Source organism: Lipotes vexillifer, unplaced genomic scaffold (genome assembly GCF_000442215.2).
Source record: "Lipotes vexillifer unplaced genomic scaffold, Lipotes_vexillifer_v1.1 scaffold2106, whole genome shotgun sequence".
Lineage (NCBI taxonomy): Eukaryota > Metazoa > Chordata > Mammalia > Artiodactyla > Lipotidae > Lipotes > Lipotes vexillifer.
The window spans coordinates 599,182-613,756 of record NW_006775310.1 but is presented as its reverse complement, the minus strand read 5'-3'; the positions used below and the strand labels follow the sequence as shown (position 1 = coordinate 613,756).

The following is a 14,575-nucleotide window of genomic DNA, read 5'->3' as shown; positions in this document are numbered from 1 at the left end:
GCTCCGGACGCGCAGGCTCAGCGGCCATGGCTCACGGGCCCAGCCGCTCCGCGGCGTGTGGGATCCTCCCGGACCGGGGCACGAACCCGTGTCCCCCGCATCAGCCGGCGGACTCTCAACCACTGCGCCACCAGGGAAGCCCTAGCCAGCCATATTTTAAGTGATAAGTTAGAATTAAAAGTTTAGTATAATGCCTGTGTGGTAGATCAACTTTTTCATGAAATATCTTCTGTAATACCTTTATAGTCTGAATAACACCTTGATCTATATAAGAAAGTTCAGAAAAATACCCCCAAGCATTAATTGTATTTTCTCAAGGTGGACTCTAATTGCTAACAATAACAAAGCTTTATTGACCGGAGTAAGCCTGTAATTCTGAAATCTTTCATGAGATATACAAAAAGTACAATGGTACCAGTTTAGAAAATATTACTTAGGCCATTCATGCATTAGCTTGCAGTTTCCAAACAACAGATGAAATGTGTAATACTTTTTGAAAGATCTAGACCACATTGTCCAAAGAGATATAATCTGAGCCATATAAATCTAACTTAAATTTTCTAGTAGCCACATTACCAAAAGGTTTTTTTAAAGGTGAAATTAATATAGTTATATATTTTTAACCCAATTATGGCTAAAATTTTATCATTTCAAAATATAATATAAAATATTAATGAGATATTTGACATTCTTTTTTTGTAGTAAGTCTCTGAAAGCTTGTGTTTCTCCATACTTACAGTACATTTTAGCTCGGATTAGCCATATTTCAAGTGCTCAATAGCCACATGTGGCAGCTGTATTGGACAACACAGCTCTAGATACTAACTACTCAAAGTGGGACTCATGGGTCTGTAGCAACCACATCACATGGGAACTTCCTAGAATCTCAGCCCTACCCCAAACCTGCTGAATCAGAATCTGCATTTTAACAGGATCCCCAGGAGATTCTTATGCACATTAAAGTTTGAGAAGCAGTGCTCTAGAATGATAACCTTTCTATTCACTTATATGGAGGATACTAAGAGGGACTAGACCAAGGAAGGCTGAGGTTTAAGGACCAGATAGACCAAGTAAGGCAAGTCTTGGGGTCAGTTAACTGAGGCGATCCAGATAAGTGGTGAATCAGTGTTGGGGACGTTTCACAGCTGGATACATTAGATCATGACACCAGGGAATTCTGTAATCTAGTAATAGGTCAGTATGTCAGAGGTCCAGAAATAGGCAAGAGATGGATAATCTAGCAAGTAGATTGAACATAGTCTCTCAGGAGTCTAGCAGCAGAAATGAGAAGTTCAGGGTGGTAGTTATAAGGGAAGAAAAGTAGCAGGGACCCAGCCATAGGAGACTGAGGGTTAGTGGTAAGATTCTCATCCTTAGGAGACAAGAGCCTTGACTCAGGGGACTGGGATACTGGGCAAGGAAACTAGGCAGAATCTCCCAGATGAAGAGCTCAAGATAGCTTCTTGGTCGGGGAGGGATAAATTGGAAGATTGGGCTTGACATATACACACTACTATATATAAAATAGATAACTAATAAGGACCTACTGTATAGCACAGGGAACTCTACTCAATACTCTGTAATGGCCTGTATGGGAAAAGAATCTAAAAAAGAGTGGATATATGTATATGTATAACTGATTCACTTTACTGTACACCTGAAACTAACAACACTGTAAATCAACTCTACTCCAATAAAAATTTAAAAAAAGAAAGCTTCTTAATTGTTGGAACTAAAGTACAAACCAGAGGTTTGATTAAAAAACAGAGCCTTGGGGCTTCTCTGGTGGTGCAGTGGTTGAGAGTCCGCCTGCTGATGCAGGGGACACGGGTTCGTGACCCGGTCTGGGAAGATCCCACATGCCGCGGAGCGGCTAGGCCTGTGAGCCATGGCCGCTGAGCCTGTGCGTCCGGAGCCTGTGCTCCGCAATGGGAGAGACCACAATAGTGGTCTCCGCAAAAAAAAAAAAACAGAGCCTTAGGACTTCCCTGGTGGCGCAGTGGTTAAGAATCGGCCTGCCAATGCAGGGCACACGGGTTTGAGCCCTGGTCTGGGAAGATCATACATGCCATGGAGCAACTAAGCCCATGCGCCACAACTACTGAGCCCATGTGCCACAGTTACTGAAGCCCACACGCCTAGAGCCCGTGCTCCGCGACAAGAGAAGCCACCGCAATGAGAAGCCCGTGCACTGCAACGAAGAGTAGCCCCAGCTTGCCACAACTAGAGAAAGGCTACGCACAGCAACAAAGACCCAACACAGCCAAAAATAAATAAAATTTTTAAAAAAAGAAAAGAAAACAGGACCTTATTTATACAAACTGAGAAGGTTTGGTGGGACCAGCAACATCAGTGGATGCTGAGATGCTAAGCTGTGGAGCTCTCAGGGTCTTTATTTCCTTTAACAAGGGACCGTATTTGTCTATTATCTTAGCTCTGTTGATAGTAAGCCAGGGCACCCAATATAACTGAAGGTAGCCAAAAGTCAGCTTGCCTTTATTTTGCCTATAGTTAGAACTATTAATTCATTGCTTCCTGCCAGGATAGACTTGGACAAGCAACTCAAAATTAGATGAGTTTCCATAACTTGTTAAACTGTTCAGGGTGTAGATGTGCTCAAAAATGAGTACTCTAAAAAGTCCCCCAAGATTGTTTGTGGCACTGTGATTTTACTGTTCTCCATCAGCATTTTCTTAAAAAGCTGAAGCTGCCCTTTAGAAAGCATATTGCATTTTCTTTAAAAATGTATTGCCTTTTCTTAACCATTGGGCTTTAGAAACCCAAGAATCCCAAAACTTTTCTTAGACCTTTTCACTAAGAACCTTATGTAGAACTTGTATATGTGTTTTCATTTAATTAGTGCATCACATAGATTCCCCAGGGCTCTAAAACAGAGTTTAATAAATTCTTCTGAGCCCTGAAAGACATGCCACTGTTGATCTGTCAATATTTTCCTTAGCTCAATCTTTTCAAGTCATGTACAAGTTCATTTTCTCTTTTGAGTTTAGTTAATAACCTTTATGAGTCTGTTCTTTTTCTAGCATAAAGAAAGATTGGAACTCATAATATCTTGGTTGATTTCTACGTATCTGGTTCTCCTGTGTTACTTATGTAATTATTGTACAGGCTGCAACATCTATAGCTTGGCTTATCACGCAATATCTTAGCTGCTGTATTCTGCAGTGCTATGTTTAGGGAATTACCTCCCTACCTCTACTCTGAATTGTTGAATTGTACCATTTGCCAGTGTGATGCATTGATGCCTCCTAGAGCCATTATGGTAGAGTGCAGGTAGTATTTGCATCTTCTCAAGGAGTGGTAGCCTCTATTTTGTGGCTCTTTATGGACTTTATGGGACTTCTCTGGGTCCAGTGGTTAGGACTCTGTGCTCCCAATGCAGGGGGCCCAGGTTCGATCCCTGGTAGGGGAACTAGATCCCGCATGCCTCCCGCATGCCGCAACTAAAGATACCACATGCCACAACAGAGGTCCCGCACACAGCAACAAAGATCCCCCATGCCACAACTAAGACCCAGCACCGCCAGATAAATAAATAAATGTTTAAATGGGCTTTATATACAGAGCAGGTAGCTTTTTGATACCCCTGTCCCCTAAACTATAGAACTGTTGTCAAGTGCAATGTGGTAGTTCAAGCAACTATATAAGTGAAGTAGGACCCCTGGGTCTCCTTGACCAGACCTACCTACATTTACTTTCTCTGGTGGAAAAACCATGGGCTTTGCTACAGTTCAATCCTAGATCCAGTATCACCTTTACTACTTACTTGATTACTGTATGATCTGGGACAAGTCTCTACTGTAAAATGAAGATAATACTTCAGGGTTGTGTAGACAGAGAGAGCAATGCATGTTAAAGGACGTGGCCAGTAAAAAGTGCTCTCTAAGTGTCTGCTGGCTCACTGCCTTCCCACTGCCTTTTTTTTTTTTTTTTTTTTTTTTTGCAATTCGTGGGCCTCTCACTGTCATGGCCTCTCCCCTTGCCGGACGCGCAAGCTCAGCGGCCATGGCTCCGCGGCATGTGGGATCCTCCTGGACCGGGGCACGAACCCGCATCCCCTGCATCGGCAGGCGGACTCTCAACCACTGCGCCACCAGGGAGGCCCTCCCACTGCCTTTTCAGCTCCCTAAATCTTCTTTCCTGGCTCTCTTCAATGTCGGTATCTTCTCTACTCCCTTCCCCAGTCATCTCCCTCGCCATAATATTATGTCCTTTATAATAGCAGGGATTTTGTTTTCCTTTTCCACTGAATTTCTTGCATCTAGAACAATACTGGACATGTAGTAAATATTGGTTGTATCAGTGTGAATCACTGCTTTTAATAATCATCACCACAGCTACTTTTGCTCTCTTCCCTTCTTTCCATTCTACCTCTCTTTTGAGTCTTCTTTTGTCTTCTTCCTAAGGCAACGTTGATTTTCACGGACACCACCAGCCAATGGGAGCCGTATTTTCCTTTCTTAAGGAAGCTGACTCAGGACTTCCCTGGTGGTTCAGTGGGTAAAAGTCTGTGCTTCCAATGCAGGGGGCCCGGGTTTGATCCGTGGTTGAGGAACTAGAATCCCTCATGCATTCCAGAACTAAGAGTCTGCATGCCACAACTAAGAGTCAGCATGCTGCAGCTAAGACCCAGCGCAGCCTAAATAAATAAATGTTAAAATATTTATTAAAACAAAAAAGGAAGCTGCCTCTGAACATGTTGCATATGATCTTCAAGTCTTCTTAGCCATATTCAATGTCTGAGACAAACAACAAAATTGTTCTTTATCCAAAGCCATTCTAAAACCCTGAATGAGCCTCCTTCATTCCTTAGATGTCTAGTGAGCAGCATGGTTATGCCAGATACTCTGTTGGGCATTGTGAATATAAAAAGGAGCATGTTTTCTTCCAGCCTTGAGGGGTTTTGTTTTTTATTTTATTTTATTTTATTTTATTTTATTTTATTTATTTATTTATTTATGGCTTCGTTGGGTCTTCTTTGCTGTGCATGGGCTTTCTCTAGTTGTGGTGAGCCGGGGGGCTACTCTTTGTTGCGGTGCACGGGCTTCTCATTGCGGTGGCTTCTCGTTGCGGAGCACAGGCTCTAGGCGCACGGGCTTCAGTAGTTGTGGCATGTGGGCTCAGTAGTTGTGGCACACGGGCTTAGTTGCTCTGTGGCATGTGGGATCTTCCTGGACCAGGGCTCAAACCGTGTCCCCTGTATCAGCAGGCGGATTCTCAACCACTGTGCCACCAGGGAAGTCCTGTGTACAAGTTTTATGTGGACTTCTGTTTTCATTTCTCCTGGAAAGAAACCTAGGAGTAGAATTGCAGAGTCTTATGGTAACTCTTTGTTTAACATCTTGAGGAACTGCCAAACAGTTTTCCGAAGTGACTGCGTTGTTTTATATTTCCACCAGCAATGAATGAGGATTTCAGTTGCTCCACATCTTTGCCAGTACTTATTATTATGTCTTTTTTTTTTTGGCTCTGTTGGGTCTTCATTTCTGTGCGTGGGCTTTCTCTAGTTGTGGCAAGCGGGGGCCACTCTTCATCGCGGCGTGCGGGCCTCTCACTGTCGCGGCCTCTCTTGTTGAGGAGCACAGGCTCCAGATGCACAGGCTCAGTAGTTGTGGCTCACAGGCCTAGTTGCTCCGCGGCATGTGGGATCTTCCCAGACCAGGGCTTGAACCCGTGTCCCCTGCATTAGCAGGCAGATTCTCAACCACTGCGCCACCAGGGAAGCCCTATCTGTCTTTTTAATTAGGGCCATCATAGTGGGCATAAAGTAGCATCTCATTGTGGCTTTGATTTCCTTTTTCCTAATGACTAATGATATCGAGCATCTTTTCATGTGCTTATTGGCCATTTGTATATCTCCTTTGGAAAAAATAGTTCTTCATATCCTTTGCCCATTTTTTAATTGGGTTATTTCTTTTTTTATTGAATTTTAAGAGTTCTTATATTCTGGATACAAGTCCCTTATCAGATATATGATTAGCAGATATTTTCTCTCATTCTGTGGATTGTCCCTTCACTTTCTTCATAGTATTATTTGTAGCACCGAAGTTTTTAAGTTTGATGTAGTCTAGTGTACCCATTTTTCCTTTGGTTGCTTGTGTTTTTGCCATTTATTTATTTATGAAATCATTGCTTAACCCATGGTCACAGACATTTATAGTTTTAGTTCTTACATTTAGTTCTGTGATCCATTTTGAGTTAATTTTTCTGTATTGTGTGAGGTAGGAGTCTATCTTCATTTTTTCCCATGTGGATATCTAGCTGTCCCAGCACTATTTGTTGATAAGATTATTCCTTTTCCATTTAATTGTCTTGGTGCTATTGTTGAAAATCAACAATAGCATAGATGTATGTTTGTACTCTCATTCTATTCCATTTATGTATATGTTTGTCCTTATGCTAGTATCATGCTGTCTTGATTACTGTAACTTTTGTATTGAGGTGCTGAGTTTTTAAACTAATTATAATCATTTTACTTGAACCACTTACCATTTATGTCTGATTATGCAGCATGAAATAATTATGAGTATATCATTAAATATGCCATATTAACTTTTAATAGGTTTTATTTGATCATAATAGTAAGCCATATGCATGTAAGTTCAGTTTTCATAGATTTTTGCTTATATAGTTTGTTTTCTGATTATACAGCATCTAAAAACAATTAAAGAAGGCCATTGGTTGTAATTCACCTGCCATTACCTTTAAAATGGCTCTTAAGGGCAGTTGTGAGATTATCTTTTCATGGCTATTTGCTTTTTGAATATTCTCTCTGCAAAAAAAAAAAAAAATGTAACTTCAGTTCTTTTCATTCTTTAAAATTTATAGATTTTGTATGCTGAAACTTCTCAACCAGAAGAAAGGGCCTTCACAGTGTCCTTTGTGTAAGAATGATATAACCAGAAGGTATATAATTTGGGTAGTTGGGAGGTTGGAAGTGACAACAACAGGAAAAAGTAGAAATTCCTTAATAACATAGCTGGTATTCCTATCAAACCACTCATCAGTAGAAAAATATATAAAAAAAGGGTGTTTAGCTGACAGGGTAAATTATTTCTAAAGTCATTTTTCTGAAAATTTTACAGTACATCTGCCTTAGACAGGTACTAGCAATTCATTGCCTTTTTCTAATCCTTCTATATGATGCAAGAACTTGCAGTCTTATCTAATATTGGACTGTACCACCCTGCCCCCATTGTCCTGATCCTGCTTTTATTTTTCTTCCTTGCGTATATTTCTACTTATTTACACAAACACATATGCAATGCATTTATATATTGTGTGTCCCTCTGGCCAGGATGTAAGTTCTATTAGGGCCCTGGCTTTGTCTGTCTCAGTCAACACTGTTTTTCCAATGTTTGACACATAGTAGTCACTCAGATATGTAAATGAATATATAAATTATATTGTCCTACAACTGTCCTAAACCAAAATTTCTCTTTGGACATGGTTATCTATCTGTGATTTTGAAATAATGTAATCATCATTTGGCAGAAATCCCTGAGAGCTAGAAGTGGTACTTTGGGTGGATGGGATTCAGATGTTAAGAATAATAAGTTCTCTCTGCAGTGGATTTATATCTACTGTGGATTCAAAGTACTATTATTTTAAATAATTATAGGCTTTTGGTAAGTTTGAATGGCCAAAAAAAATTATAAAAACAATCAATATGCTATGTGGTTTATTCTGCTGTCAGTGATGTTTTGATTAGTGTAATGTCACTAATAGCTCTGTTCTTTCCATGTAGTTTTTTTTCAACTGTTGCTACTTCTTTTTCTATTTGTTTACATGTCTTTCCTTATTTTAGTGTCCTTAAAAAGTTGGTAATCATTTGCTAAGTGTGTCTTTCAAACAATTTACTTTCAGAAGCCTACAAGAAAGTACAAGATTTAGTCAGCTTGTTGAAGAGCTATTGAAGATCATTCATGCTTTTGAGCTTGACACAGGATTGCACAGTAAGTGTTGCATAACCCCAGGGGCCAATGCTCAAGTGGCCATCTATTAAAATGGAAGTTTGTGGAATTATTTTATTTGATAGGTGGTAAGACCTTTTGGTCTAGGTTAACTTTAGCTCTTTATCTGTAATCTTTTTTTTTTTTTTTTTTTTTTTTTTTTTTTTTTTCCCGGTACGCGGGCCTCTCACTGTTGTAGCCTCTCCCGTTGCGGAGCACAGGCTCCGGACGCGCCGGCTCAGCGGCCATGGCTCATGGGCCCAGCCGCTCCGCCGCACGCGGGATCTTCCTGGACCGGGGCACGAACCCGTGTCCCCTGCATCGGCAGGCGGACTCTCAACCACTGCACCACCAGAGAAGCCCCTGTAATCTATTTTTAAAATCATTCCCACTGGTCTCACACCTTATTTTATCCATCCTAAGATGCAAGTTTTTTATTTGCACATCTCCAAAATTGGGAGCAGTTTACCATCAGTGGTGTGTCATTGTTTAATTTAGTGTTTTCTTTCTTAGTGGTACAGAAAATAATGGTGCATTTTATATCACTGGTATTTTAGTTTCAGTGAAATATGGTATTAATAGGCAAATTTGTTAGTATTAAGGTGGGAAAAAAAGGAGTAGAAATAACTGGTCTGTGTGTTTGTTTCCTAGGAGTAGAACTTCTGAAGTTCATTTTTTAAAAAAGTATAGGCAACCTTTAATGCATTGTTTTAATATTGTACAACAAAGAGCATACACAGGCTTTCTCTTGGTTCTTTGCTTACAATTAATACATTTTTTTCTAACTGCAAAAATAATGTTTTCCTTTGTAATTCACAGTTGCAAACAGTTATAACTTTTCAAAAAAGGAAAATAACTCTCCTGAGCATCTAAAGGAGGAAGTTTCTATCATTCAAAGTATGGGCTACCGAAACCGGGCCAAAAGACTTCAACAGAGTGAACCTGAAAATCCTACCTTGGTAAGGCCATTTTTGTGTATTCTGATAACATCTCTTTATTGAGCACTGTGAGTTGGTGAGTGTGCTAGATGCTTATGGATTTACACAAAAAGTCAGTAAACAAGGGAAGATGGTAAATTAAGTGGCCAAACAAGAGTTAGAGGAGACGAGAGAAGGTCCCCAGTTTTAGTGCTTTGTTCATTCTGATGAACATATTTTTGTCCATATCTGTCTAAGATAGACACAAGGACACTGATGGTCAGCTTGCTAGTTTTTAAAATAATCATCTTATGGCAGTTCTCCAGGGACAAGGAAATAACTTCTGTGTTATTTCCTCTGAAAAGTTGCCTGGAAAAAAAAATCGGTTTTTAACATTTGAAAATTCCTTCAAGTTAAAAGTGTAATTGTCAAAGAAAATGCAGAGATTTGCGCTGTTGTTATTTCTATGTGAATGAATAATGAAGATCTTAAAAATAATAGTTCTCTGGTTTCCCTGGTGGCGCAGTGGGTATGAGTCTGCCTGTCAATGCAGGGGACATGGGTTCGAGCCCCGGTCTGGGAAGATCCCAAATGCTGCGGAGCAACTAAGCCAGTGAGCCACAACTACTGAGCCTGCACTCTAGAGCCCGTGAGCCTAGAGCCTGTGCTCCGCAACAGGAGAAGCCACCGCAATAAGGAGCCAGCGCACCACAGTGAAGAGTGGCCCCCGCTCACTACAACTAGAGAAAGCCCACGCGCAGCAAAGACCCAACGCAGCCAAAAATAAATAAATAAATTAATTAATTAAAAAAAAATGTTCTCATAGTACCAGCATTCACTTTTCGGTAGATGTTGAAGGGCTTAAAAAGAAGAAGGAAAGCTTCATCAAAGTAAGGTCCCGTTTCTAAATATTCTCTCCTGTACTGAATATTCTTAGGCTTGCTGGGTTTTCTTTTTTTTTTTTTTGTGGTACGCGGGCCTCTCACTGTTGTGGCCTCTCCCGTTGCGGAGCACAGGCTCCAGACGTGCAGGCTCAGCGGCCATGGCTCACGGGCCCAGCCGCTCCGCGGCATGTGGGATCTTCCCGGACCGGGGCACGAACCCGTGTCCCCTACATCGGCAAGCGGACTCTCAACCACTGTGCCACCAGGGAAGCCCATTGCTGGGTTTTCTTTATTTTCATTTATCCTTTTTAAAAATTTACTTTGGGGCTTCCCTGGTGGTGTGGTGGTTAAGAACCCACCTGCCAATGCAGGGGACATGGGTTTGAGCCCTGGTCCGGGAAGATCCCACATGCCGTGGAGTAACTAAGCTGGTGCACCACAACTACTGAGCCTGCTCTCCAGAGCCTGTGAGCCACAACTACTGAGCCCGTGTGCCACAACTACTGAGCCTGCGCGCTAGAGCCTGTGAGCCACAACTACTGAGCCCACATGCCACAACTACTGAAGCCCCCGCACCTAGAGCCCGTGCTCCGCAACAGGAGAAGCCACCACAATGAGAAGCCTGCACATGCAACGAAGAGTAGCCCGTGTAGCCCCTGCTCCCTGCAACTAGAGAAAGCCCGAGCGCAGCAACGAAGACCCAATGCAGCCAAAACTAAATAAACAAATAAAAAAGAAAGACAAAAACAAAATCAAAAAGAAAAAAAATGCTTTCCTTATCTTTAAAAATATTACACAGATAATACATATTTATTTTAGAAAAATTCAGAACAACAGAGAGAGGGGAAAAGTATTCAAAGCACACAAAACTCATACATTCTGGTGTGTAGTCTGCGAAATGTTTTTTCTGAGGTGTCATAAATGTTAGCTAATTGATAATGGTCTATTTGTTTTGTCCATGGCTTTGAGTTTCTGTTAAGAAAAAAAAAGCACAGAACTGGCCAACAATTTGTTGATCATTCTTTACTGCTTAGCAGGAAACCAGTCTTAGTGTCCAGCTCTCTAACCTTGGAATTGTGAGATCTCTGAGGACAAAGCAGCAGATACAACCTCAGAATAAGTCCGTCTACATTGAATTGGGTAAGAGTCTCAGAATTTGTAAGTTTAGAATAATAGTTGCTGGATTCCTTGTCTAGGAGTTTTACCAAAAACCTTGGTCACAATTTATACAGTGGCAGGGAGCTCTGGGAAGTGAAAATAAAATAATTTTACTAGCCTTATGATGTGTTATACATAATGTAAAAGATGCAGGTCTCACCTTGAAGAACCTTCCTTTGTAAAGAGAGCAAAAGAAAGGATGTCTGGTTATAACTATGTGTAAATATACTTTGGAAATATGGAGAGTAGGGCTAAGAAAGAATGTGATGAGTGGGCTACAGCATTTGGAGGGATCTAAGATAACTTGTACTAGACTAGAAAGACTTTTAAGAACAGCTGAGCTCAGTTCAAACAGGTCTCTCTATGTCTTATCCTTTAGAGTATATTTATAATTGGAAAGAACGGCCCTCCTTTGAGCTCCCAGGCACTAATGTTTGACATAGCACTTGTCATATTCTTCTGAAATTTCTTGTGTCTTTTCCCCTTTTAAGATCATAAGTTCCTAGACAACAGGTATTGCCTCATAAAAATAATCAAAATAATTATAATAGAGAATATTTAGGAGCACCTACTGTAGTGCACACACTGGTGTGTTTTACTTGTGTAACTCATTTAAGATACATGACAAACCTGAGATGATTACTACTATTATACTTATTTTACAGATGAGGGAATTAAGGCACAGAGAGGTTAAGAAATTTTGCCAAGGTCGTAAAGCTAGTAAATGAAAGAGTCATGGTTCAAACCTGTGCTTATGACCACTTCTCTGTATTGCCTGACATGTATCATTGTGTCTGCCATGTAGTTGGTGCTCAGTAAATATTTCTTGAAGATATGTTTTGCAACAAGTGTATTTTTTGAGTTTAACCCTTTCAATAAAAATCCTTTTATTGATTTGTTATTTGGGGGTATTTGGGGAATTTTTTTAGGATCTGATTCATCTGAAGATACAGTTAATAAGGCCAGTTATTTCAGGTGAGTCAAAGAGAGCCTTTTTCTATGAAGCTGGCATATTTGTATCTAGTTAATATTAAGGATTGGTATTTCTTTAGGTTAGAATCATGGCATTGGAATAGACCTTAAAGACCATCTACTTTAATCTCCTCATTTTATAGCTGAGAAAATATCCTTTTTAAAAATATTTATTTATTTGGTTTTGGTTGCATTGGTTCTTTGTTGCTGCGCGCGGACTTTCTCTAGTTGCTGCGAGCGGGGGCTACTCTTCAGTGCGATGCGCGGACTTCTCATGGCGGTGGCTTCTCTTGTTGCAGAGCACGGGCTCTAGGTGTGCGGGCTTCAGTAGTTGTGGCATACGGGTTCAGTAGTTGTGGCTCGCGGGCTCTAGAGCACAGGCTCAACAGTTGTGGCACACGGGCTTAGCTGCTCAGCGGCATGTGGGATCTTCCCGGACCGGGGCTCGAATCCATGTCCCCTGCATTGGCAGGCAGATTCTTTTTTTTTTTTTAACATCTTTATTGGGGTATAATTGCTTTACAATGGTGTGTTAGTTTCTGCTTTATAACAGAGTGAGTCAGTTATACATATATATATGTTCCCATATCTCTTCCCTCTTTGTCTCCCTCCCTCCCACCCTCCCTATCCCACCCCTCCAGACAGCCACAAAGAACCGAGCCGGTTTCCCTGTGCCATGCGGCTGCTTCCCACTGGCTATCTACCTTACGTTTGTTAGTATATATATGTCCATGTCTCTCTCTCGCCCTAACACACCTCACCCTTCCCCCTCCCCATATCCTCAAGTCTGTTCTCCAGTAGGTCTCTGTCTTTATTCCTGTTTTACCCCTAGGTTCTTCATAACATTTTTTTTTCTTAAATTCCATATATATGTGTTAGCATACGGTGTCTTTCTCTTTCTGACTTACTTCACTCTGTATGACAGACTCTAGGTCTATCCACCTCATTCATTACAAATAGCTCAATTTCGTTTCTTTTTATGACTGAGTAATATTCCATTGTATATATGTGCCACATCTTCTTTATCCAGTCATCTGATGATGGGCACTTAGGTTGTTTCCATCTCTGGGCTATTGTAAATAGAGCTGCAATGAACATTGTGGTACATGACTCTTTTTGAATTATGGTTTTCTCAGGGTATATGCCCAGTAGTGGGATTGCTGGTTCATATGGTAGTTCTATTTGTAGTTTTTTAAGGAACCTCCATACTGTTCTCCATAGTGGCTGTACCAATTCACATTCCCACCAGCAGTGCAAGAGTGTTCCCTTTTCTCCACACCCTCTCCAGCATTTATTGTTTCTAGATTTTTTGATGATGGCCATTCTGACTGGTGTGAGATGATATCTCGTTGTAGTTTTGATTTGCATTTCTCTAATGATTAATGATGTTGAGCATTCTTTCATGTGTTTGTTGGCAGTTTGTATATCTTCTTTGGAGAAATGTCTGTTTAGGTCTTCGGCAGGCAGATTCTTAACCATTGTGCCACCAGGGAAGTCCAGAAAATATCCTTTTTGCTTCGTTGGTTGGTTTCTTAGTAAAGAGTTTGAAAGAGTTTAAAGTAACCCTAGAACTATGCACAGACTTGCTTCCAGCAGATGGTTGTGCCCTAGCTTAGTTCCTCATGTATGGCAGTGTTGACTCAGTGATAATTGTGACTGTTGAAAACATTAGAGTACTCAGTTTTCAATTCTTTCCTTCCTGTTCCTTAATTCCGTCTGTAACTCAAACTTTGTCTACATAAATTAAACCATAATCTACAAGCAGCCCCCAACTGGGTTGTCAAATTGCTTTCGTTAGGAATTATTGCTTGACCCTAAGATCTGTGATGGTGTCATTGCCAATCAGATTTTGTTTGCAAATGACTTTTTCCTAATCTCTCAATTGGGAGAAAATGGTTTTTAGCCTGAAAAGAAGCACAGAAGGCAGTGCTGCAGAGTGGTGTGCTTTTGCATTCTATTGGAATGTCTGTTCCATCCCAGTGCTCCCTTTGTTTAGATAACTTTGTACTTGTATTCTCATTAAGATATATTTTAAGTTTTGTTGGTTTTCTCTTTACTGTCTTTTAGCTATTATTTGGCCATCATTTAAATTTTAGTTCTCATTTGTATGTCCATAAAACAATGTTCTATACTACTGCTGTGATTTTTGTGACTGTATGTTCTCAGTCTTTGACCATTTCATTTTGACCAGAAGTTACCAAAGCACAGATTTCAAAAAGTGAATCAAATTAATCACCCTTATTGCAACCCTACCTAGAGGAGCTAAAATACTTGATCATGTGACAACTATTTGCGCATATAAACTACTGTTTCTCACCAAGGCTTCTGTCTTTTCTCTATAGTGTAGGAGACCATGAATTGTTAGAAATCACCCCTCAAGGAGCCAAGGCTGAAGCCAGTTTGAATCGTGCAAAAAAGGGTAATGGCAAATCTTCCAACTTAACAGGCACTAAAGAAAGAATAGGTAGATGCGATACTGTAATTAGATTATTCTGAAGAACCATTTGGGACGTTTATAATTCACAACATTTCTTGGCAGAATTAGAATATCGTTCTTTCTCAGATGTCATGGTGCAGCCTGACAATGGCACTAGACTGATATGGTTATAATGGTACCCTATGTAATTCGTTGTTGCCTTTACGTTTTTTTTTTTTTTTTTTTTTTTTTTTTTTT

The 14,575-nt window shown here is 40.5% G+C and overlaps 1 protein-coding gene across 1 annotated transcript in view; it reads left to right on the top strand.

Annotated features, from left to right (window-relative positions):
• The window catches only part of BRCA1 (BRCA1 DNA repair associated), a 61,413-nt gene that overhangs the window by 9,926 nt on the left and 36,912 nt on the right, over positions 1 to 14,575 (top strand). The window contains exons 3-8 of the mRNA XM_007449887.1: positions 6,847 to 6,924; positions 7,885 to 7,973; positions 8,790 to 8,929; positions 10,806 to 10,911; positions 11,859 to 11,904; positions 14,244 to 14,320. Coding sequence (XP_007449949.1) covers positions 6,847 to 6,924; positions 7,885 to 7,973; positions 8,790 to 8,929; positions 10,806 to 10,911; positions 11,859 to 11,904; positions 14,244 to 14,320 — 536 coding nt within the window. The remainder of the gene's footprint in view (positions 1 to 6,846; positions 6,925 to 7,884; positions 7,974 to 8,789; positions 8,930 to 10,805; positions 10,912 to 11,858; positions 11,905 to 14,243; positions 14,321 to 14,575) is intronic.